This window comes from Arachis ipaensis, chromosome B8 (genome assembly GCF_059453495.1).
Source record: "Arachis ipaensis isolate K30076 ecotype BB chromosome B8, ASM5945349v1, whole genome shotgun sequence".
Taxonomy (NCBI): domain Eukaryota; kingdom Viridiplantae; phylum Streptophyta; class Magnoliopsida; order Fabales; family Fabaceae; genus Arachis; species Arachis ipaensis.
This window is the reverse complement of record NC_142443.1, coordinates 93,696,690-93,722,710: the sequence shown is the minus strand read 5'-3', so window position 1 is coordinate 93,722,710 and position 26,021 is coordinate 93,696,690. Positions and strand designations below refer to the sequence as shown.

Below are 26,021 nucleotides of genomic sequence, written 5' to 3'. Positions count from 1 at the left end.
TTAGGTTAACGTGACTTCTAACGTGGTAGTGATAGCCATCTCCAACGTTAGTGACAAAGGTGAGTGTCACTAACGTTGGCTCATCATTCCTTTCCTCCACGTTAGCTTCCACGTTAATGCAATTAACGTGGCAACTAACGTGGCTAATAGAGGCTTAGTCCAACGTTAGTGACAAAGGTGAGTGTCTCTAACGTTTGCTCTTCATTGCTTCTCCCACGTTAGAGTTCACGTTAATGTAGTTAACATGACTCTTAACGTGGCTAAGTGTGCCCCTCTCCCCAATGTTAGTGGCATTCATTTTTACCACTAACGTTGGAGCTTTACTTCTCTTCCACATTAGCTTCCACGTTAACGTAGTTAACGTGGACACTAACGTGGGCTATGATGGCTCACGAAAGCGTTATTGGTGTTCACTTTTCTTGTTAACGTTGTAAGCTAGCCTCCTTTCCATATTAATGGTCACGTTAGTTGGACTAACGTGGCTATTAACGTGGCATCTTCCTTGCTTCCTTTGTCCTGAAATCAAGCAAATAAAGTGCATCAAAGCTAGGTTCTAACCCATGAGATCATGCATCATTCAATTTATCATTCAATTCATGCATAATTCTCATAAAATTATATAAAATTCACAATGTTTGCTTGAATCAAGATGTAAATGATTATTTACCCAAAACTTGCTTATTTCCAAAGAAAGTGCATGAAACTACCCTAAAACCATAAAGAAAAGGTCAGTGAAACTGGCCAAAATGCCCTGGCATCAAGTTGTTGGGTGATGAAGCACCCCTTAGAACCTAGTTATCCAAGCTTATCTTTGTACAAGAACATCACAGGCATTTATCTAAATTTCCAGCCATTGGTGCCCAGCCTTGTTAATTTCTTTTTGTTTCTTTCTCTTGCATTTTCTTTCTTTTATTTTGGACCTTTTTCATTTGTCAGGTCTCATGAAATGCAACTCAAGTTCATATCACAAAGTCATGCCAACATTCAGCCTTATTTATAAATCAACTAATAAACTAGCACATTCCACCACATAACCTTATTCTGTCTCACATCATACCAGACTTTTACTCTTTCTCTATTTCACAGTTATTTTTCTTTTATTCAAGCATGAGGGATAAAGCATACATTCAAGTAGGGTGAAAATGTAACAAATACTTAGAATAGCACACTTAGTTGACAATTAAAAAGACAGTAAACAAACATATTGCAGACAAGTTAAACTGATCAACAAGGGTACACTTAGACTTCCAACTAGAGCATTTTAAATCAGGGAGAATTAAGTAACAATACAACCTCTTAGTGATGTCTTTTGATTTCTCCTTCGTCCTCATCATCTATAGCTTTTGTACCCTTCTTTGTGTCTTTGGATGATGCATAGTTTTTTTCCAAGATGTTGATTGAGTTCCTGCAGAGTTATTGGAATTTGCTTGTTCCCCAAGAACTTGAAAAACAGTTAGCATGCATGTATACTTGTAATTTTCTGAACTTAAGTTGGTGTGTGGACACCAAACTTAGTTTTTTGCCTACTTCTATATGCAGCAGAGTTAATACATGCATGAAACCTCAAGTACTTTTATTAATAAAGTAAACTATGAACTGGAAAAACAAACTAAGGACTAGAAGCTAGACAACTGTTGAGTAGTTTCCCTGATTGTTTGGAGCTGTCAACTAGTCATGCTGAGGGTGCAATGTGTTCTTAATGAAATCTGTGGTGGAACACCAAACTTAGAATCACACATTCACCCTTAAATTTCTTTGGAGTGCAACACCAAACTTAGCTCCTTGCGATGCAGAGAGTTCCACTGAACTTTCTTATTTAAACAGTAAGGGAAAAGAAAACTACCTTTGGATGGGTTGCCTCCTAACAAGCACTCGTTTAATGTCATTAGCTTGACATCTTATCCTTTGATCATGGAGGCTGAAAATCATAGTGCCTTAGCTTTTTCCCTCTTACTGTGAACTTCCTTTCGGTCTCCTCTTTGATGATCTCTAGGTGTTCAAGTGAAAGGATCCAGTTCACAGTATAGTACTTAGACAATTGTGGAGACACCTTCATTGGTTGGTGGTTTAACATCACTTTATCCCCTGGTGAGAAGCCTTCAGTGGGGATCTTTTTGTTTCTCCATCCTCTTGGCCTCTTTTTCTTTTCTTTCTCAGAAGATGATTCATGCCTTGGTGGTTGATGCACAAAATTGTTACTCTCTTACAATTTCGCACACATGACCAGCAAGTGCACTGGGTCGTCCAAGTAATACCTTACGTGAGTAAGGGTCGAATCCCACGGAGATTGTTGGTTTGAAGCAATCTATGGTTATCTTGTAAATCTTAGTTAGGAAGTCAATTATGTTTATCAATTGAATTGTGAGTAACCAGTAGAGCATAAATTAAAAGATACTTGTTGTGCAGTAATGGAGAATATGTTGGAGTTTTGGAGATGCTTTGTCTTCTGAATCTCTGCTTTCCTCTGTCTTCTTGTTCACGCACGCACGTCCCCCTATGGCAAGCTGTGTGTTGGTGGATCACCGTTGTCAATGGCTACCTTCCATCCTTCCAGTGAAAACTACGCTCACGTGCTCTGTCACAGCACGGCTAATCACCGGTTGGTTCTCGATCCGGTTGGAATAGGATTTACTATCCTTTTGCATCTGTCACTAACGCCCAGCCTTCAGGAGTTTGAAGCTCATCACAGTCATTCAATCCTTGAATCCTACTCGGAATACCACAGACAAGGTTTAGACTTTCCGGATTCTCATGAATGCTGCCATCAGTTCTAGCTTATACCAAAGAGATTCTGATTAAAGAATCTAAGAGATACTCATTCAATCGGATATAGAACGGAGGTGGTTGTCAGGCACACGTTCATGGTTTGAGGAAGGTGATGAATGTCACAGATCATCACCTTCATCACAGTTAATCGCGAATGAACATCTTAGATAGAAACAAGCGTGTTTGAATGGAAAACAGAAATACTTGCATTAATTCATCGAGACACAGCAGAGCTCCTCACCCCCAACAATGGGGTTTAGAGACTCATGCCGTCAGAGAATACAAAGTTTAGATCTGAAATGTCATGAGATGCAAAATAAGTCTCTAAAAGTTGTTTAAATACTAAACCAGTAGCCTAGGGTTACAAAATATGAGTGGACTATGATGGATGATGTAGAGATCCACTTCTGGGGCCCACTTGGTGTGCTGGGGCCCACTTGGTCTGTGCTGGGGCTGAGACTTTAAGCAATTCACGTGCAGAGGCCATTTGTGGAGTTGAACGCCAGTTTTTGTGCCAGTTTGGGCGTTCAACTCCAGTTTTTGATCCTTTTCTGGCGCTGGACGCCAGAATTGGGCAGAGGACTGGCGTTGAACGCCAGTTTACGTCGTCTATTCTTGTGAAAAGTATGGACTATTATACATTGCTGGAAAGCCCTGGATGTCTACTTTCCAACGCAATTGGAAGCACGCCATTTCGAGTTCTGTAGCTCCAGAAAATCCACTTTGAGTGCAGGGAGGTCAGAATCCAACAGCATCAGCAGTCCTTTTTCAGCCTGAATCAGATTTTTGCTCAGCTCCTTCAATTTCAGCCAGAAAAATACCTGAAATTACAGAAAAACACACAACTCATAGTAAAGTCCAGAAATATGAATTTTTCCTAAAAACTACTAGGAATAGACTAAAAACTAACTAAAACATACTCTGAACTATATGAAATTATCCCCAAAAAGCGTATAAAATATCCGCTCATCAGTGGTTCTTCATCTGGGGGCTTCTTGTTGGAGATCTCAGCTGGGGGTTTTGGATCTAGTTGCTCATTGACTTCTTTGGTCTGTTACACTATTTCTACTTCTTTTAAGCATGGGTTTAGAAACCTTGGAGTTAACTCCTTAATTGTCTCCTTTGAGCTATGATCTTTGGCCTTATCCTTCTTGCATTCTTCTTCTTGAGTGGACTCATGTAATGTCTTGAAGACATGAAATGCTAGGTGCTTATCATGCACTCCTAGCAACAATTTCCCTTTTTCAACATCTATCAATGCTCTGCCCGTAACTAGGAAAGGCCTCCCCAGGATGATGGGAGTGTTAAGGTCCTCTTCCATATCTAAGATAAGAAAGTCAGCAGGGAGAAGAATTTTTCCACTTTTACCAGCACATTCTCCACAACTCTCAGTGCTTGCTTAATGGATTTGTCAGCCATTTGGAGAGCTATTCGAGTGGATTTCAGCTCAAGAATTTGAAGTTTCCTCATAAGAGATAGAGGCATCAAGTTTATTCTTGCACCAAGGTCACATAATGATTTCACAATATAGTTATGTTTCCTATGGTACAAGGTATATAAAACCTTCCAGGGTCATCCTTCTTCTCTAGCAAACTTCTTTGGAGAATAGCACTACACTCCCTTGTCATCTCAATAATCTGTCCTTCTTTCAAGGATCTTTTCTTTGTTAGCACTTCTTTCATAAATTTGACATATAATAGCATCTATTCAAGTGCTTCTAAGAAAGGAATATTGATGCTGAGTGTTTTGAATATGTCCAGAAATTTCGAGTAGTGCTTATCCTTTTTTTTTTGAACCTTTGAGGGTATGGAAGTTTGGGGACATAAGGATTCACCCCTTCTTTCTTCTCTTGCAGCTGTGGTTCAATGATGTTCTTGTTTCCTTCTGAGCTTTGTGCATTCTTGGTCTTTTGATCCTCTTTACTTCTCTCCTCCGTCTCTTCTTGTGGAACTTCTCTATGGTGTTCTCTCTGAATGATATCTTCTTTGTCCATAGTCTTCTCATTTTCCACTATGATTGTTTTGCACTCCTCCCATTTTGTAGCTTTTCCTTTGTTTCTTGGGCCTTCAGTGGCACAAGGGAAGGCTTTTACTTGCTTCTCACCCATCTCAGCAATTTGTTTAGCCATTTGTCCTATGTGTCTCTCAAAATTTTTGATTTAAGCTTCTTGATCTTGTCTTGCCATCTCTTAAGTTTTGATGAGTTTTTCCATTAACATTTCTAAGTTAGAGATCCTTTGACATTCTGGATGGGGTTGTGTGGGTTGTGATGGTTGTTGGTGGAAATTGTTTGAAAGATTGGGGGATTTGTTTTGTGGATTAAATAGTGGTATGGAGAAGTTATTTTGGGGGGTTTGTGAAGTACGATGAGGTTGGGTATGTGTGTCTTATGGTTGTGTGTAGTGGTTGTTGTTAGTATGGGATTGCTTGTGCTTGTTTGTGTTCCCAAAACTGTTGGAGTTGAGGTCCCCTTTGTCTTTGATTCTGATGCTCACCCCACCTCAAGTTAGAATGAGTTCTCCAGGATGGATTGTGTGCATCACCATGGAAGTCATGTTGGAATGAACTTGAGGTGTTATTCATGCGTTGTACCTGTTCAGAGCCCTTGTTGCTCATAGTTGAGTGTCCCAATACCTCCTTCAGATTGATTACATCCATGTGAGATTTGAGATTAGCTTTGTATATTCACGGCAGTAAGTTGCAGTCCATCAATTCTCTTGGTCATCATCTCCATTTGTTGCTGAAGTTGTTGATGCATCTGCTTGTTTTGAGTCAGGATTGCATTTACTCCTTCAAGTTCCATCACTCCCCTCTATGGATTTGTGTCATGGTGCCTCTTAGTTGAGTAAAAATATTGATTGTTGGCCACCATATCAATGAGATCTTTCACTTCTTAGGCAGTTTTCATCATCTGGAGTGAACCTCCAGAGGGGTAATCTAATGCTTTTCTTGATTTCAAGGTCAATCCTTCATAAAAGTTTTGGAGTTTCACCCATTCACTGAACATCTCTGGTGGACATTTCCTTATCAGGGCCTTATATCTTTCCTATCCCTCATAGAGTGATTCTCCCTCCTTTCGTATGAAGGTTTGCACCTCTGTTTTCAGCTTGATGATCCTCTAAGGTGGGTAGAACTTGGCTGGGAATTTGCTCACCAAATCATCCCAATTGTTGATGCTCTCCTTAGGAAAGGTTTCTAGCCATTGAGCAGCATTGCCCCTCAAAAAAAATGGGAATAGAAGTAATTTGTAGATGTCAGGATGTACCCCATTTCTCTTGATAGTTTCATAAATCCTCGAGAAAACAGACAAATGTTGGTTGGGATCTTCAAGACGGCCACCTCCATAAGCACAATTATTCTGTACCAAAGTGATTAGTTGAGGCTTCAACTCAAAGTCATTTGCATGAACATTTGGGGTGAGGATGCTGCTCCCATAGTGTCTGGGATTGGGGATAGTGTAAGAGGCCAACACCCTTCTTGCAGGTTGAGCATTGTTGCCCACTCCCTCTTCACGCACCTCAGCCTCCATGACTTGCAAAATCACAAACAAACCAAATGAAACCTGGACATTCTAATGCTAGAATGTGGTTAGAGGGTTATGTGGCACAATGTGTCAAATAGTTAATATGCTTAAAAGGAAAACAAAACAAAATTGCTTAATCTAGATTATCACCTACGTAATTATTGTCAATCTAAATCAATCCCCGACAACGGTGCTAAAAACTTGATGAGAAAAAAATGATTCCACACAAACTCACTGGCAAGTGTACCGGGTGGCATCAAGTAGTAATAACTCACAAGAGTGAGGTCGATCCTACAGGGATTGATGGATTGAGCAACTTTAGTATGGTGATGAATTTAATTAAGCGAATATTTGATGAATTTGGTGAAATTTGGCAAACAGAGTGAAATTTCAAGGAAAAATAGTGCAGAAAGTAAATTGGCAGAATCTTAAATTACAGAAGAAGTAAATTGCAGAAACTTAAGGTGCAAGAAGTTAAAAGAGCTGAAACTTAAATTGTAAGAAAAGTAAATAACTGAAACTTAAGGTGCAAGTAATTTAAATTTCTGAATCTAAATTGCAAGGAAACTTAAATTTCATGAATATGTAAAGGGGTTTAGGTGCTGGGAATTAAGAGAAAACAGGAAAAATGTAAAGTGCAGTAAGCTAAAGAACTCTCAGATGACATAATTTAAATTAGGAATTTAGGATCAAAACAAGAAAGTGAAATTGCAGAAGAATTAGAGCAGAATGAAAACTCAAATCAACTTTAAAGTCTTAAAAGAGAAATTGGCAATTATAGAAGAAAGATAAAATGGAAAGGAAACTAAAATCTCAATTCTTCTCTTAACAAACAGAAAAGAAATTGCAGAAGGAGAAACCTAAGATCAGATCTCCAATTCTTAGAACTATGAAAGGAAAAGTAAAGTGTGATTCTCAGATGAAGAAATTCAGCAGAATTCTTCAATCCCAAAACTCAGACCCAAAACAAAAAGTAACAATAGCAGAAAAGAGAAAGCAAAACAGAAAAGAAAAAATGTAGATCTGATCTCAATTCTCAAAAAAACTAAAATGAAAACTAAAAGTGAGCTCCCTAATGAAATCAAATTCCTATCTATTTATACACTTTCTAATCCTGGCTTCCCGTACTTGGAGTGGGCTTTTTGGCCTTTGAAGAAGTGGATCAAAATGGCACTTGGTGCTGCTCCAAGGGGAACGTTGCATTCTCAAAGTGAGCGCAGCGTTCATTCATCCACGCGTGCACGTCCCTGACGCATGCGCGTCCTTTTGCGCTTTTTGCTCATCAATGCGTACGCGTCATGTATGTGTATGCGTCATTATCAATCTTCAGCTTCCAAAGCTCACGCGCTCCTTTCACGCGTATGTGTCGTTGATAGTGTTTTCTTATCGAGCGCTACGTTAAAACTAAACTGACTATTTTAGCATGCTGCAGCACTTATACACAACAGACTAACAAGTTATCTTAAATCCTCCCCAATACAATTAGCTTATGGTTAGGAGCCAAACATTTCTCATCTTAGGATATTTGGATGTACGGCTTATGTCTCAATTTCTCCACCACAATGCACAAAGATGGGACCCCAAAGAAGATTGGGGGATGCATGTTGGTTATAAATCCTCGTCAATTATAAAATATCTTGATCCCACGAATGGTGAATTATTTAAGGTAATATTTTCTGATTGTCACTTTCCTGAAATAATTTTTTAAAAATTAGAGGGAGAAAATAAGCAGTTGGAAAAAGAAATTACTTGGAATACATTGTTGTTATCACATTTAGATCCTCGTACTAGACAATTTGAACTAGAAGTACAAAGTTTAATTCATATGTAAAATATTACAAATCAATTGCCAGATGCATTTACTGGCCTAAAAAAATAATAAAATCTCACATTCTAGCTGCAAATGCACCAATAAAAATAAGTGTCTCAAAAGGACAAGTTTTTAGTGCAAATAAAAGCAATCTACGCCTAAAGCGTGGAAGGCGAATTGGTTCTAAAGATATACATCCCCAAAAAAGAGAGATAATTAATCACGATAGTCATAATATAGAGGCAAGTACTCAAAGGGGATCCAAAGACATAAATATTGATGAAACCTCGAAAGAGGTTCAGGTACCTGAAATGAAGAGATCTGGATAAGTTATGTCACTACTGAAAAAATATGGGACCGAAAGTATACTGTTGTCGACACTATTTTTTTTTATAATATTTCTATTGAACTAGTAAAGCAAGATGAGGATCATGAACCAAAATCTATCAAAGAATGTAGACAGAGAGATGATTTGCCAAAATGGAAAGACGCAATTCAAGCTGAATTAATTTCTCTTATAAAACGTGAATTTTTTTGTCCTATAGTCAAAACATTTGAAGGTATAGAACCAGTGGGATACAAGTAGATTTTTGTGTGCAAAACAAAATGAGAAAAATAAAATAGTGAGATATAAAGTAGACTAGTAGCACAAAGATTCTCACAAAAATCTGGTATTGACCGTATGAAAATATATTCTTCTGTGGTGGATTCAATTACATTAAGATATCTTATTAGTGTAGTTATGCATGAAAAGCTTGACATGTGTCTAATGGATGTTGTTACAGCCTATTTATAAGGCTTAAATCTATATGAAAATCTCAGAGGGATTCAAAGTGCCTGAAGTGTAAACCCCGATAAATTAGTAGATAATTATATCAAATTAGGATAGTGCTCATTGAAACAAGAATTTTGACACTAATTTGGACCAAATGGGCTGAACCGGCCATCGGTCCAATTGGACCGACCTATTAAATGAACCCAGCTTTGTCTTCTCCCTCATTACAGCAGCAATGAATCCTTCAGCTTCCAAGGAAAAGAGAAACGAGAAATATCCCAAAACCCGTACGTTAATTTCCAAATCCCGTAAAATCTCCGTCTGAGCTCCGATCGCCGCACCGTTTGCGGCCTTGCGTCCACCACGTCAAGCTCTACGTTTCTACTAGAACAATTTCATTGGTAACTTGTTTAATCATTCTCAGCCTCCTCTTCCCCCAATTTTCAAATTTTGAGTAGGAATATTGAATTTCTTTTATTTCTGATGTATTAGGATACAATTAGAATGAGAAAAACATTCACTCTTGCTTATGTGAAGCTTGGGTAAGGTGAGGATACGATAATTTTATTTTATTTTCATTGAATTTGAGCTTTGAGTATTAAATTGGATATTATGTGTTATGAATGTGTATTAGGTTGAAAATAATAATTGGAGCTCGAAATTGTGAATACTGGAACTTGGAGGAAGCGGATTAGTTGAGGTTTTGAGGGCTGTGTTCTTTTAGGTAAATTGTCTTGGAATAATACTTGGGAATCGGCTAAGGTATGGTTTAGATTTCTTGCATTTAATATATAATATTCTGTGAAAACTTAGGCTAGATAACCATAGGATAAGTTGGATTGCATGTGTATATTTAATACTTAGTATCCTATTGATAAACATGGTTGGTTTGGTGCTTGTTGATTAACTGGTGATTTGGTGAATTATTGATTTGAGGTATAACTATTGTGGAGGTTGTTGTGATAATGAGGTATCTTGGGTTAAAAGCCTAGGATTTGTGAAATATGATTCTTAGCTGAATTTTGGTTGTTGGATTTGAATATTGTATGAGTGTAATTATTGATCAGAGGTAGACTTATTGTGGCGATTGTTGAGGAAGGGTACGTTGAATTGAAAACAATGCAGGTTTGGACCCGAAAAGGGTGGCAAAGTCCGAGTTTTAGAGGAGATGCTACCGAAATTTTATAAAAATTAGAGATTTTGTTTATATGATTATTTAAAAAGATTTAGATTCAATGGTTATATGGTTTGATTTTGAGTTATTAAGAAAATGAGTATGTTTTAAGTTTGATTCATTTAGAAAAGAATGAATTATGTTTTGAATTGGAACTATTGATGGACGGAATGGGAGGTGTGATAATCAAGGATAAGGATTGAATATGATTGATGTATGATGATGAATGAGATGAGATTGGGAATGATGTGGATGTTGATGAATTATAATTGAATTATTTATATGACTTATAAATTTGAATAATCTGAGATACAAGATTCCCTAGATGAAATGTCGTGACTTGCCACCACGTGTACCGGGTTGAAAACTCGATACTCTTTTGACCCTACGACGTAAGTGTGACCGTGTTGGTATTGCCTGAACCAAGTGAACCATTTGAGGTGTACTGTGATGCATCACTGAAGGGTTTAGGGTGCGTTCTGATGCAGCACCAGAATGTTGTAGCATACGCCTCACGGCAATTAAGGTCACATGAAATTAACTATCCGACACATGATTTGGAACTTGCTGCCATTGTGTTTCCTTTAAAGATCTGGAGGCACTACCTCTATGGCTTTAAGTTTCATGTTTTCTCAGACCTTAAGAGTTTGAAGTATCTTTTTGAGCAGAAAGAGTTGAATATGCGTCAGAGGAGGTGGATGGAGCTTCTGAAAGATTATGATTTTGAATCGAATTATCATCCAGGAAAAGCGAACGTTGTGGCGGACGCCTTGAGTCAAAAATCTTTATATGCAGCTTAGATGATGCTACGGGAAGAAGAATTATTAAGGGAATTTCAAGTTTTGAATTTGGGAATTAAAGAAGAATATGGAATTTTGTGTTTGAGTCAGTTGCAGATTTCAAGTGAATTTAAATAAGAACTTCTGAAGGCTCATCGAGACAATGAAGTGTTACGTAAGGTATTACCAGCAGTTGGACAGGGGAAACAGTGGAGAGTGTCAGAAGGACAGGATGGTTTGTGGAGGTTCAAGAATCGGATTATTGTGACAGATATTGGAGACCTGCGACAGAAAATCTTGATGGAAGCTCATAAGAGCGGGTTTTCAATCCATCCAGGGAGCACTAAAATGCATCAGGATCTGAAAGCGATGTTCTGGTGGCCAGGTATGAAGAATGATGTGGCATTACATGTATCTAAATGTTTAACGTGTCAGAAAGTTAAGATTGAGCATCAGAGACCATCAGGGACCCTTCAACCTTTGGGTATTCCACAATGGAAATGGGAGAGTATCGCAATGGATTTTGTGATAGGTTTGCCTAGAACCCGATTTGGTTGTGACGCTATTTAGGTGGTTGTGGATCGACTGACGAAATTTGCTCACTTTCTTCCTATCCGAATAAGTTTCACAATGGAGGAATTGGCTCGAATGTATATCAAAGAGATTGTCAGATTACATGGTGTGCCTTCTACCATTATATCTAACAGAGATCCCCGTTTTACATTAAGATTCTGGGGAGCTTTTCAGCGTGCATTTGGGACTCAGTTAAGCTTGCGTACTGCGTATCACCCTCAGATAGATGGTCAGTCAGAGAGAACTATTCAGACCTTAGAGGATATGCTAAGGGCTTGTGTATTGGACCAGCCGGCGAGCTGCGATCGGTATATGCCTTTAATAGAGTTTGCTTATAATAATAGTTATCATATGAGCATTGGAATGACTCCATATGAAGCTCTGTATGGCAGGAGAAGTTAGTCTCCACTATGTTGGCATGAAATTGGAGAAAGAAGTTTGTTAGGGTCTGAGATGATAGTTGAAACCACTGAACAGATAAAGAAGATTCGTAAACCGAATGCTTATAGCCCAAAGCCGTCAGAAGAGCTATGCAGACCAAAGGCGGAAACCTATGAAATTTGAAGAAGGAGAACATGTCTTTCTAAAAGTTACACCAACCACTGGAGTATGAAGAGCTATTAAGACTAAAAAACTGAATCCCCATTATATTGGACCATTTGAGATCCTGAAGAGAATTGGGCCAGTGGCTTATAGAATTGCCTTACCACCGTATCTTTCGAATTTGCACGACGTGTTTCATGTGTCACAGCTTTGGAAGTATACTCCTTATGTAAGTCATGTTCTGGAACCGGAACCAATTCAAGTAAGAGAAGACCTAACGCTTCCGATAATTCCGGTAAGAATTGATGACACTAGTATTAAAAGATTACGCGAAAGGGAAGTATCATTGGTACAAGTAGCTTGGAGTCGAGCTGGTATCGAGGAACATACTTGGGAACTTGAATCATATATGCGAAAGGACTACCCACATCTCTTTTCAGGTAACTGAATTTGAATTTTGAAGGCAAAATTCTTTGTTAGGTGGGTAGGATGTAAACCCCGATAAATTTGTAGATAATTTGTCAATAAATTAGTTTTTACTAAGGAAGATTAGAAACGTGAATATTATATCAAATTAGGATAGAGCTCATTGAAACAAGAATTTTGACACAAATTTTGAAGAAATCGCTCCAAGATGGGACCGAATGGGCCGGATCGGTTGAACCGGGCCCGAATTGGGCCGCCGGTCCAACCGAACCGACCTATTAAATGAACCCAGCTTTGTCTTTTCCCTTATTACAGCAGCAATGAAGCCTTCAGCTTCCAGGGAAAATAGAAATGAGAAATATCCCACAACCCTTACGTTAATTTCTAACTCCCGTAACTTCTCCGTCTGAGCTCCGATCGCCGCACCGTTTGTGGCCTTGCATCCACCGCGTTGAGGTGTACGTTACTACCAGAACAATTTCACTGGTAACTTGTTTAATCACTCTCAACCTCCTCTTCCCCCAATTTTCAAATTTTGAGTAGGAATATTGAATTTCTTTTATTTCTGATGTTTTAGGATCCAATTAGCTTGACGAATACATTCACTCTTGCTTATGTAAAGCTTGGTTAAGGTGAGGATACAATAATTTTATTTTATTTTCATTGAATTTGAGCTTTGAGTATTAAATTGGATATATATGTGTTATGAATGTGTATTAGGTTGAAAATAAATAATTGAAGCTCGAAATTGTGAATACTGGAACTTGGAGGAAGCAGATTAGTTGAGGTTTTGAGGGCTGTGTTCTTTTAGGAAAATTGTCTTGGAATAATACTTGGAAATCGGCTAAGGTATGGTTTAGGTTTCTTGCATTTAATATATAATGTTCTGTGAAAACTTAGGCTAGATGATCATAGGATAAGTTGGATTGCATGTGTATATTTAATACGTAGTATCCTGTTGATGAAGATGGTTGGTTTGGTGCTTGTTGATTAACTGGTGATTTGGTGAATTATTGATTTGAGGTATAACTATTGTGAAGGTTGTTATGATAATGAGGTATCTTGTGTTAAAAGCCTAGGATTTGTGAACTATGATTCTTAGTTGAATTTTGGTTGTTAGATTTGAATATTGTATGAGTATAATTGTTGATCAGAGGTAGATTTATTGTGGCGATTGTTGAGGAAGGGTATGTTGAATTAAAAACAATGTAGGTTTGGACCCAAAAAGGGTGGCAAAGTCTGAGTTTTAAAGGAGGTGCTGCCGAAATTTTATAAAAATTAGAGATTTTGTTTATATGATTATTTAAAAAGATTTGGATACAAAGGTTATATGGTTTGATTTTGAGTTATTAAGAAAATGAGCATGTTTTAAGTTTGATTCATTTAGAAAAGAATGAATTAGGTTTTGAATTGGAACTATTGATGGACGGAATGGGAGGTGTGATAATGAAGGATAAGGATTGAATATGATTGATGTATGATGATGAATGAGATGCGATTGGGAATAATGTGGATGTTGATGAATTATAATTGAATTATTCATATGGCTTATAAATTTGGATAATCTGAGATACAAGATTCCCTGGATAAAGTGTTGTGACTTGCCACCACGTGTACTAGGTTGAAAACTCGATCCTCTTTTGAACCTACGACGTAAGTGTGACCGGGCACTATATAAATTCCCCGGAATGTTACCCCCATTGAGCAATATTGATTATTTGAGAAAAAGCTATGCATAGACTCTTGGGGATGCACGTCGGGGGATAGTCTAAGTTCAATTCAGACTTGTCGGGTTGGCTGGATAACCGAGAGATGAGCCTCATCAGCCATAGGACAGGCATGTGTCATATGCACATTACTTGAATTACTTGCTTGTGCTTTAATTGGGTGTGCCTAGATGTACTTGCCATGTTAAATGTGTATTTGTTACCTGTAGTAATTGTAACCTTCTAGTGCTTGCTTTTATCTGTTTATTTGTCTATGAAAATGCATGACAGAGTTGGAGGTATGGAGGAATGGTAGTATGGGACTTAGATTTAAGGTTAAGTTAAGTTAGATATAAATATTCTTAGAAAACCACCTTGTATGGCTCCTGTTCAATACTTTAAGCTCTATAATCTGAGTGTCGGTGTTTTAGGATTGCCTCTGGCATTCCCAGGACCTTATATATTATGTGTGTGGCACCTTTACCATACTGAGAACCTCCGATTCTCATTCCATACTATGTTGTTATTTTTCAGATGCAGGTCGAGAGACATCCCGTTAGGCGTCTGGACCTTTGAGGCGAAGTGGTTACTGGGTTATTTTGTTGTGCTATGATGTATATATATGTACTTGGCTTTCTCTCCACGTAATTTATTCTTTTGATCCTCTTAGAGGTTTATGGAGAGGCAGGATTGTGTTTATGTACATTTGGGTTTTGGATATGTATATATATATGTGTAAATATTCTCCGGCCAGTCTTGACTTCGCGGGCTGAGTTAGGAGCTTGTTATTTTGTATCTTTGGCACTCTATTCCTACTTTTATTATCTTATGCTTAATAGTTATAGTTTTCTTAGAACTCAAGTTAACTCATTCCTTGAGCGTTGCGCTTTTATTTTATGATTTTTATTTCCTCTATTCTTTAAGGCCCCTAGCATATTATAATTCTTCTGCTATTATGTGTACACATTTTATTTTAGAGGTCGTAATGCCACTCCACCTCTGTTTTACGACTTAAGCGTAAAGCTCAGTTTGGTAGGGTGTTACATGAAGGATATAATAATTCTCCGTATAATTGTTCAGTAAGACTTTAAAAATTCTTATATAGATTAAAACAATCTGGGATTATGTGGTATAAACGTCTCAGTAAATACTTATTGAAAGATGGATATAAAAATGACCATATATGCCCATTTGTGTTCATAAAAAATATTGAATCTAAAATTGTTATTATTGCAGTATATGTTGATGATTTAAAAATCAATGGATCACCCCTAGAGACCCCAAAAATTGTAGATTATTCAAAAAGAGAATTTGAAATGAAAGATCTTGACAAGACATTTTGCCTTGGTTTAGAAATTAAAAATTTTGAAAAAAATTTACATGAACAAGGCACATCCATTGAGTACTCCAAGGGTAGTAAGATCATTAGATGTGGATAAAGATCCATTTTGACCTTATGAAAGTAATGAGGAGCTCCTTGGTTTTGAAGTACCTTATCTTAGTGCTATTGGTGCACTAATGTATCTTGCTAACAATACGAGACCAGATATAGCCTTTTTAGTAAACTTATTATCAAGATTTAGGTCCTGTCCAACTAAAAGACATTGGAATGGTGTCAAATATATATTAAGATATCCTCAAGGATCTATTGTTAAGGGCTTATTTTAATGTAATAAATCAACCTTTCAATTAGTTGGATATATAATGCAGGTTTTCTTTCTGATCCGTATAAAGGCAGGTCACAAATAGGTTATCTATTCACAAGTGGAGGAACAACTATATCTTCGTGCACAACAAAATAAACCTTAGCTACATCATCCTCAAATCATGCAGAAATATTGGCAATTCATGAAGCAACTCACGAATGTGTTTATCTTAGGTCAATCACCCAACATGTTCAAGATATGTGTGGTTTACACATGAAGAAAATACCAATAGTCATATACGAAGATAACGTTGCTTTCATACATCAACTAAAAAAGGGATATATCACAGGAGATAGAATAAAGTATATTTCACCAAAATTCTTCTACTCTCATGATCATCAACAAAGTGGTGATATAGACATTCAACAAATTTGTTACAATGATAATTTAGCAGATTTGTTCACTAAAGCACTACCTGCTTCAACATTTGAGAAGCTAGTATACAAGATCGGGATGTGTAACGACTCAACTTCCAGAATGTCATGATCACACTAGAAGCTAAGCACTACTTGCTTCAGTTAACTTTAACTATTATTTATTATATAAGCCTGATTCGCTGTTACAACGTAGATATTTTGCCAGGTAACTTTTGAAAACATTTGGTTTGACAGGCAAAAATATTCATAGATAAAGTCACAGATGATAATAGTTAAAGCACTTCAAAACTACTAAGTATACATATCGTATGTTGGTTAACTTCAGTTAGTTATGACACCCCTAAAAGCAGCTAGATATTAACTATTTACGTATATATATAAATATGACATCCTGGGTCTTGACCTGTCCAAACGTCCGTAAGCTGGAACCCAAGCTAGTCTAAGCTCTATACTTACCTACTCCGTCTAAGCTACAAAAGCTAGGAAACAACTCTCTAGGTATTCAAAACATGGGTTAATCTGTACGTCATCAAAATGCAAAATATCTTTTACTTCTCCATCATACATCATCGTTGGACTGCCGATGCTCCATATGAAGGATAGAAAGAGGTAAGAACTTGGAGTTCTTAGTAAGGTCAGGGTTTTTAATTAAGTTCATTAATTCTTTGTTGTTTACCAGGAAAACGGTGCATAAAGAAAGAATACAGAAAATAGTAAAATACAAAAAAAATAGGCAAACAGAAAATATAGAAAGCATTACATAGAAAACAATGTAGAAAGAATACCTAAATTCTCATAACATATATAATAAAAAAATATACGCAAACAGGTATGATCCATGTATGGCCCTATGCAGGTTGTGAGGTCACATGTCGGTTAACTACTCGCAACCCGACCTCATCTCTGAAATAGGCATTAAACATCGCCATCCCTATGTTAAAAAATTATTCCCTCTATGAGCGTTCAGTATTCTCCATCCTCATAGGGAAAACCATGTTCCCGGTCTCCAGTGACCGCAGCGTGTCACCGTCCACACGAGACTATACTCATAATCAAATTGTTAGCAGGCCAAGGCTTCCGTCCTCACCATGGACGGGACGAAACTTCTATCCCTTTATAAAAATAGGGTACTGAGCAAGCAGGACGGAACCCTCGTCCATGCCAGATGAACATTTAATTCTTTTGTTCTCTTTTACTATATCACATGTATTTCTCCATATCTAACCATTAGTTCTCTGCTCTCTTTCTCTATTATCAGAATGTCCATTTCCAGTTCTCTTCATCTTCATATTTCCTCTTTTCATATCTTAATCAATGTTTTGTCACTTCTCTTTCCTCACCCTAGATCTTTTATGAAGAGAACCTTTAACTTCTCATCTTTAAATTGTCTTTCTACGTCTTTTACTATAATTACCGTTATATTCCTAAAACTTTTACGTTGCTTGACCTTTATGTCCCTAACTCTTATTTTACTTTTTCTTACCTCCTTAAAACTTTTAAATATTAATTTTTAACCTCGGGACTTTAATTATTTATATTTTAATCCCTAAGCTTTAATTAATTATATTCTAACCCTTTAGCTTTTAACTAATTATATTTTTAACTTTGAATTTCCACCAAATTATATTTTCAACTTTGAATTTCACCAAATTATATTTTTTGGTTATTTATGAAACATGTTAATTGTACTTTGGTGCCTAGCGTCAAACCAATGCTTAGCGCCTTCGAAGCGTGAAATTTTGTCATAGAATGCATGCACCTAGCGTCCAACACCTGGTGCTCAGTGTCCATAGTTTGATTAACAGGGTCCCTAGCACCCATGTAAGTTGCATGGGTGGGTGCACAACGCCTTCGAATGTGTGCATGGTTGGGCGCCCAACGCCCAAGGAAACCAAAAGTGGGGCGCCCAGCACCAACGAGATTTAAGTTAAGGAGTGCCTAGCGCCTAGGAATTCACTAGGGAGGGCGCTCAGTGCCCAGAGAAGCTATAGATGTGACGCCCAGCACCCAAAGAACTAAACGGGAGGGCACCCAGTGCTCATGAATTTTAAAAGGAGGGCGCCTAGTGCACAACATCCCAACCACTAAAAACACATTAAGACAATTCGTAAACACCCAATTCCAAGCAACACACAATTATTTAACAATCAAACATCAAGAACACAAGTCACAAAAAAAGATAGAAAAACAAGCAGGAGGTGGCTCAAATCGACACATCCCAAATTACAAAGGTGATTAGTCCCGAGTAAATTTATGAAATATATTAAGAGTATAATTACTAAAGCTGGATATATTATATCACTAATAATTATACTCCTAGAGTAAATATATGAGCTACTAGTATAAATGATACTAGTAACAAGAGTGCTGACATTAATCCATGCTGGTAGATTTTTGGCCCAGTTATTATATTATTATCATAAAATATTATTATAATAAAATATTATTGTTTATTTTTCTACATATTCAAAATTGGTTCATCAAATGGAGTCTATCTGCGTCACTCAAATTTTGAGAATTCATAATGTATGAAGCTCGAAAAGTCTGTTACTGAAAATCTCGATTGTCAAAGGATGCACTGACTAAGAGATATCAAGTGATATAATTATCTGAGATGTAATATGGGCTATACTCTTTTTCTTAACCATGGATTTTATCACATTTTGGGTTGGTAAGATTTTTAACGAGGCAGTTACCTAACATATTATACTAGGACACCCAAGGAGGAGTGTAATAAATATATTTGTTATGGATGCCCTAGATTGTAACCATATTTTAAAATTCAAATAGATAGAGTCGGTTATAAATGTAACCTAGTTGAGTCAGTTAGGAGTTGGACCCTTGGCTATATATAGCCTCTTTTTGATATTCTTTCGATACACAATTATTAATAAAGTCATATATTATTTTTTCCATTCTCTTGCCTCTTTTTTCTTCTCCTAAACCCAAATCCTTATTTTTATAACAAAAATTAATTTGCTGACAACCAAACGACTAGGTCGTCGGTAAAGTATATTCTTTAATTTTTAATTTTGAAAAAATTATATTAATTAATTCGTCGTCGGTGAAGACAACCATTGATAACAAAAAGAGCATCACGGATTTGAGCGTCGCCGGCTGACATAGTGACGGTTTTAGACCATTGTTGGTAAGGAGTGTCGCTAACTTGTTTGTGACAGTTTTTGAAGTATCACTAATTTGTAACACTTGTCAAGGTGTTTAATAAGTTGTATTTTGTGACGTTTTGAAACTTCGTTAAATTACTAAATCTTGTGACAATTTTTTTATATTTCGTGACTATTTTAAACCGTCATAATATTTAGCAACAATTTGAAACCATCACTAAGTCAGTAGTTCTTATGACATTTTTAAGTATACTTAGTTAATATTTAAACCGTCATAATATTTTTAGCGACAGTTTTTTGATTTAAAACTGTCACTAAGTTACTAATTCCTATGATAGTTTTTTCCTGTATTTAGTGACCATTTTAAACTATCATAATCTCTCCAACATCAAAACTTTCTATTAAAAAGTTGAATTCTCTAGAAATGGTATTGTATTTCAACAAATCCAAATTCAATCCCACAAGTTTTACAAAAAATGACAACAATGTATTTCAAAAGTTGAATTCTACAAGTTCTATATAGTCATAATCCATAATATGTAAATTCAAAAAATCCAAACTTAATCCAAACATATAAAGTTAGCAATTCAATCATAAAACTCTTTTAAATGTTGCATGGTCTATGCTGTTGAGGTTTTTGATTGGCAGAAGAAGATGGTATTGTATGTGTCAAAGATTTAAAATCTGCAACCTACAATTGAAAATAAAAAAATATTTTAGAGAATATTTTAAAAGGATACTTAACAAGTCAACAAGTGTTATATAAGACGCAATGATTACAAACTACAATCATTTTAGAAGAAGTTGTTGATGTGAAAATTAAGTATGCAAGTCCATGAAATTAAGTATAATGTATATCCTTATCTTACCTCAGTAGAAAAAACAGGTGGCAATTGGTGCGCGAAATTAGAACTCACACAACTGAACCGGCAAGTGCACCGGGTCGTCCAAGTAATACCTCAGGTGAGTGAGGGTCGATCCCACGAGGATTGTCGGATTGAGCAAACACTAGTTATCCTACAGATCTTAGTTAGGCGAATAGAAAACGTAGATGTTAAATACGCATAAAATAATTAAAGAAAGCAATGAAGAAATAGCAGAAAAACAATAAATGAGAAATAAGTTAAGGCTTTGGAGATGCTTTATCCTTCTGGATTAACTTTTCGTACTGATTACTTCAATAATGAATGATTCATTCAATGGCAAAGCTATAAGTGACTAATTCATGTCCTCTCATCAAGTTAATCTCCCCTAAACCATAGCAAAACACCGTATTTGAGTAACTCATGTCCTCTCATCAAGTTAGCTCATAGTGCTTCACTATAGCCGAAGATGAAGCCCGTGCAATTCGCTCGCCTTTTGTTGATCTTACTCAAAATGCCACAAACAAGGTCAGATCTTTCGGATCCGGGAATGATGCTTTATGATTCTAGCCTTAGCACCACAGAGACCTCACTTACCCATGACTAACGAGATTTTATGTCATGTATCCCAATTAGCCCAGGGACTTTCTTGGAACCTGTAATGCACTCTCAAGCTATAGCTCAATATTATCCGGGTCAGGACACGCATGAACTCAAGTAAAATAAGGGGTCATACTTCTGTTCCACCCCAGATTCATAAGGATGAAGGGCAAAAATGCATCATAGAATAGAATCAATCATACATTGAAATAAAAACAGTAATATTATTAATCCAAAGGAATCAGCAGAGCTCCTAACCGTAACCTAGGAGGTTTAGTTACTCATACTGTACAAAAAAGTTTGTTCTGAGAAGCTAAAGAACAATAGTCATTAACAAATGTGATCTTCCTTCTATAGACCTAAAAAGATATTAATAATAATTAGATATCACAAAAATAAAATAGACTAAGCTAAAGGTGCGAAAATCTACTTCTGAGCCCACTTGGTGAGAGTTTGGGTTGAGCTTGGCGACTTGGAGGAGTGGGCATTGAACGCCCACTAGGGGGTAGATATGTTGCTTCCTTGCTCTTCTTGTGGCGTTGAACACTGGATTTGGGCGTTCAATGCTGGCTCGAGTCCTCCTTGGGCGTTCAATGCTAGAAAGAGGTTAGTTTGGCATTCAATGCCTGTTTTGGGCAGTCGTTTCCAAAGAAAGTGTTCATACCCTGGACCGAGCTGGTAGGTCCGGGTTGGACGAAGACAAAGCGATCAACCTCTTGTAAAGGTTGGTCGTCACCGACCTCTCCTTAAAGAGCTCGGCCAAATTACTATAGAAGCCCAAGTAGGCCCAAAACAAAGGATCACCGCTCACCAGAAGGTGGTTGAACAAAAAATAAGATAAGATAACCCTGTTATCTCAAAGGAAGATCATCAAGCATTACTATAAATACACTGGAGCACCTAGGTATAACTCATACTCCAATTCTACTAAAAACCTACCTAAAGCCCGTACTGAATTAAGCATCAGAGTCTCTTGCAGGTACGACCACCCCCTGGTGATTAAGGTCCAGCCGCATCTCAAGCTCCAAACAAGTCAGATACGGCAGCTCCGATCACATCAGAAGATCTCGTCCGAGATCAACCTCAACATTTTAGGTAACCCTCTGAATATTGGCGCTGTAGCTGGGGAATCTGGAAGTCATCTCATCACCATGGCGAACAACCCTGCCAACGACTTCAACTAAGGATTAGAAGAAGGAACGCCATTCAAGAGCATGAATGCCATACAAAACTCCCCAAAAGACGCACACCAATCCAAGGGAGATAAGTAGACTCAAAACACTGAGATTTCAGATACCATTCGTGAACAGTCGGATAGTCTCAAAAAGCTCGAACAAGAAGCCGAACGACAGCGTGAGGCCAAGCGAGATCTCCAGAGAGAAACAAGGAGGCATCAAGAACCGGAAGATAAGCTCCTCAAGCTCGAAGCCGATCTCAAAAATAAAACTACTCGATCCAACTGCGAGGATAGCCCCCACAAGGACTAAGACCCATTCACAAAGGAAATCATGAAAGCGAAAGTCCCAAAAGACTTCAAAGCCCCTGACATGAACCCCTACGATGGTATGTCCAACCCAAGTCATCACCTCAGCAACTTCAGGAGCCAAATGTACCTCACAGACGCCTCGAATGCAACTCGTTGCAAAGCTTTCCCGACCACCTTGACCAAGACAACAATAAAGTGGTTCGACAGCTTACTGATGACAAGTCATCTTAGCCTAGTTTCACTAGTCTTTTTCTTTAGTTTTCAATTGAATTATGCACTTTCTTGAGCCATAAGCAAGCCAATTGGGTAGATTTTCATGTTTCCTTTGATTTAATCAACTATGTATGAATTAATGCAATTTCATGAGGTTTTATGCTATAATTGTCACATATTATGAAAGAATGAATATCTCATGATTTTGAGCATAGCTTTGATGTGTTTGGTTGATTAATGATAGGTGAAGAAAGCTTGGAGAAAGGTTGAAGCAAGAAGGAATGGTTAGGAGGAAGAGAGGACAAAAAGTTTGAGCAAAAGTTTGCCTCAAACTTTAGCTCAAACTTTTGGATTAATTGAAAATGAACCAGGAAGCAAAAAGCTGGACCAAAAGTTAGCCTCAAACTTTTGTGCTAACTTTTGGGCAAAAAGTTGGAGCAAAAGTTAGCCTCAAACTTTTTGGCTAACTTTTGGGCAAAAAGCTGGAGCAAAAGTTAGCCTCAAACTTTTTGGCTAACTTTTGGCATCACAAATCAACACCCTGGAGACCAAAAGTTTGCGCCAACGTTAGCCCCTAACTTTTTGGTTAACGTTGGCGCATGAAAAACACACCCTGGAGAGCAAAAGTTTGCGCCAACGTTTGCCTCTAACTTTTTGGCTAACGTTGGCGCCATGAGTGTGCAAGGGGAGGCCAACGTTGGAGCAAAAGTTAGACCCCTAACTTTTGCCCCAACGTTGGTATCAGCAAAAGAGGGTGGCTGATGTGAAAAGTTGGAGTAAAAGTTAGCCTCAAACTTTTACTCCAACTTTTACTCAAGCTTTTATGATTCCAACCCGGTTCAATTCGGTTCTTCTCCAAACTCCAAGAGCAATCAACCAAGGCCTCTATCAACCCAATTCCATCAAGAGCAAAGGCCCAATTGAAGGCTTGAAGACCATTTGAAGAAAGTGTATAAATAGCATAGGATTTAAGTTTTTATAGAGCTTCCCTTTTTAGTTTTCATATAGAGCTTTCTTTTCTGGTTTGATTGGGAATTCACTTTTACATTCTAGCATTGTTGTTTTAGTTCAAGAGAATTGGGGAGGAGAATTGATCTCTCTTCTTCCTTGTTCTTGCCCAACACTCTTTAATTTTCTTGCTTCGGATCTTGGGTGGAGAATTGAAGAACTTCTGTTTCAATCTCACCTTGGGATCTTGTTTAATTCTCTGCTTAATTGAATTTTAGTTTCGGTTAATTGCTTCTTCATCTACTTTCTTTGCAATTTACAATTTCTTTGCAATTGTTCTTGTTGGATCTAGGAAGGCATTGAGATCTAGACTTGGTTTTCTAGTCTCTTGGGTCCTGAGATCCGGATTTCCCATTTCCCATTCCCTGTTTACTGTTTTCATGCTCATTTACAATTCTGTTTTTAAGATCCGGTTCGATTCAAGACATCCTTTACTTCTCTGTTTGTTGCAATTTACTTTTCCTTGTTTAATTTCTACAAATCCAACTCCCAATTCTCTTTACAATTCAACCCATTTAAATTTCTTGCACTTTAAGATTCTGTAATTTACATTTCTTGCGTTCTAAGTTTCTGCCATTTAATTTCTTGCTCTTTAAGATTCAGCACTTTAAATTCCAGTTCTCTTTAATTTCATGTAATTCACCCATTTCCTTTACTTTCTATGCAATTTAAATTCTGCAAATCACAAATCTCTCAACCAAATCTTGATTCGCTTGACTAAATCAACCACTAAACTAAAATTGCTCAATCTTTCAATCCCTGTGGGATCGACCTCACTCCCGTGAGTTATTATTACTTGATGCGACTCGGTGCACTTGCCGGTTAGATTTCGGTGTTTTGGAGAAATTCGTTTCTTCCACAAAAATATCCCATCAAGTTTTTGGCGCCGTTGCCGGGGATTGATTAGATTGACAATGATTAAGTGAGGTGGTGATCTAGATCTAGCATTTTTATTTTCTGTTTCTCTAATTTTCAATTAACCTGCTAACTGTTTGAATTTTTGCTTAAGCTAACTAAAACTTCATTCTAGCAGTAGATTGAAGTGTCACTGGTTTGTGTGTTTCTTACGTTCTGCGTGTATGTCAGGTACAAGAAGAACCACACCCACCTTTCATGAACAAGACGAAAGAACTCTCAGGAGGTTAAGAAGAGCTGAAAGAGGGAAAAATATTGTTGGAGAAGAGGAATCAGAAGAAGAATTCCAGGATATGGAGGAACATTCAACCAATCCACCTGGTGGAGCTGACAACAACAATAACAACCCACCCCAGAGGAGAGTTTTGGCCTCCTATACCTTTGTAAATGCTAGACATTGTGGAAGCAGCATTCTCACCCCTAATGTCAATGCAAATAACTTTGAATTGAAGCCACAACTCATTACATTGGTCCAAAACAACTGCTCGTTTGGGGGAGGACCATTGGAGGACCCAAATCAACATCTATCTACCTTCTTAAGGATTTGTGACACTGTCAAGTCCAATGGCGTGAATCCTAAGACCTACAAGCTTCTGCTGTTCCCGTTCTCATTAAGGGACAAGGCTGCACAATGGCTTGAAACTTTTCCTCAAGGAAGCATCACTAGCTGGGATGATTTGGTGACTAAATTTCTAGCCAAATTCTATCCACCTCAAAGAGTTATCAGGCTGAAGACAGAGGTACAAACATTCACACAATTGGATGCTGAAAATCTGTATGAAGCATGGGAGAGATACAAGGCTCTGCTGAGGAAATGTCCACCAGAAATGTTCACTGAGTGGGACAAGCTACAGAACTTCTATGAAGGACTCACTCTAAAGGCTCAAGAATCACTTGACCACTCAGCTGGAGGATCATTGCAACTGATGAAAACAGCAGAAGAAGCTCGAAATCTTATTGACATGGTGGCCAACAATCAATATTTCTTTGCTCACCAAAGAAATCGCCAACCATCACAAAGGAGATGAGTAATGGAGCTAGAAGGAGTGGACTCAATCTTGGCTCAAAATAAGATGATGCAGCAGCAAATTCAACAACAATTTGAGCAAATGGCCAAGAGGATTGATAGCCTCCAAGTTGCAGCAGTTAACACAAGCCAACCATCATCCACATGGGGGCAAAATGAAGAAACTCAAGAAGAACAACAACAAGAGCAAGTACAGTATATGCACAACCAAGGACCAAATAAAATGTATGGTGATACATACAATCCATCCTGGAAGAACCACCCAAACCTCAGATGGGGAGATAATCACACCCAAAACCAACAACCATGGCAGAGAAACTCAAACCAAAACAACCCAAGAAGCAACCAAAACCACAACCAGCAGTAGACTAACCAGAACCCCTACAGAAAAACTCAAAACAACTACCCCAACCCCAACCAGTACCAATCCAATAACCAACCCACCAACCAAAATGCCTACCATCCACCACCCACAACTCATAACCCACCTCAAGTATCACCTGAATCTCAAAGACTCACTAACTTGGAGACCTTGATGGATAAATTGTTGAAACACCAGGAAATGACAACCAAGAATCATGAAGCCTCCATAAAGAGCCTAGAGAGGCAGATGGGGCAAATCTCCAA

General features: G+C 37.7%; 1 protein-coding gene across 1 annotated transcript; it reads right to left on the bottom strand.

Annotated features, from left to right (window-relative positions):
• Positions 1-5,883: 5,883 nt before the first annotated feature.
• On the bottom strand, positions 5,884-6,294 carry LOC148548859 (uncharacterized). Its single transcript, XM_088495666.1, has one exon. The coding sequence runs from the start codon at positions 6,292-6,294 to the stop codon at positions 5,884-5,886; it is 411 nt and encodes a 136-aa protein (XP_088351792.1).
• Between the last annotated feature and the right edge of the window lie 19,727 nt (positions 6,295-26,021).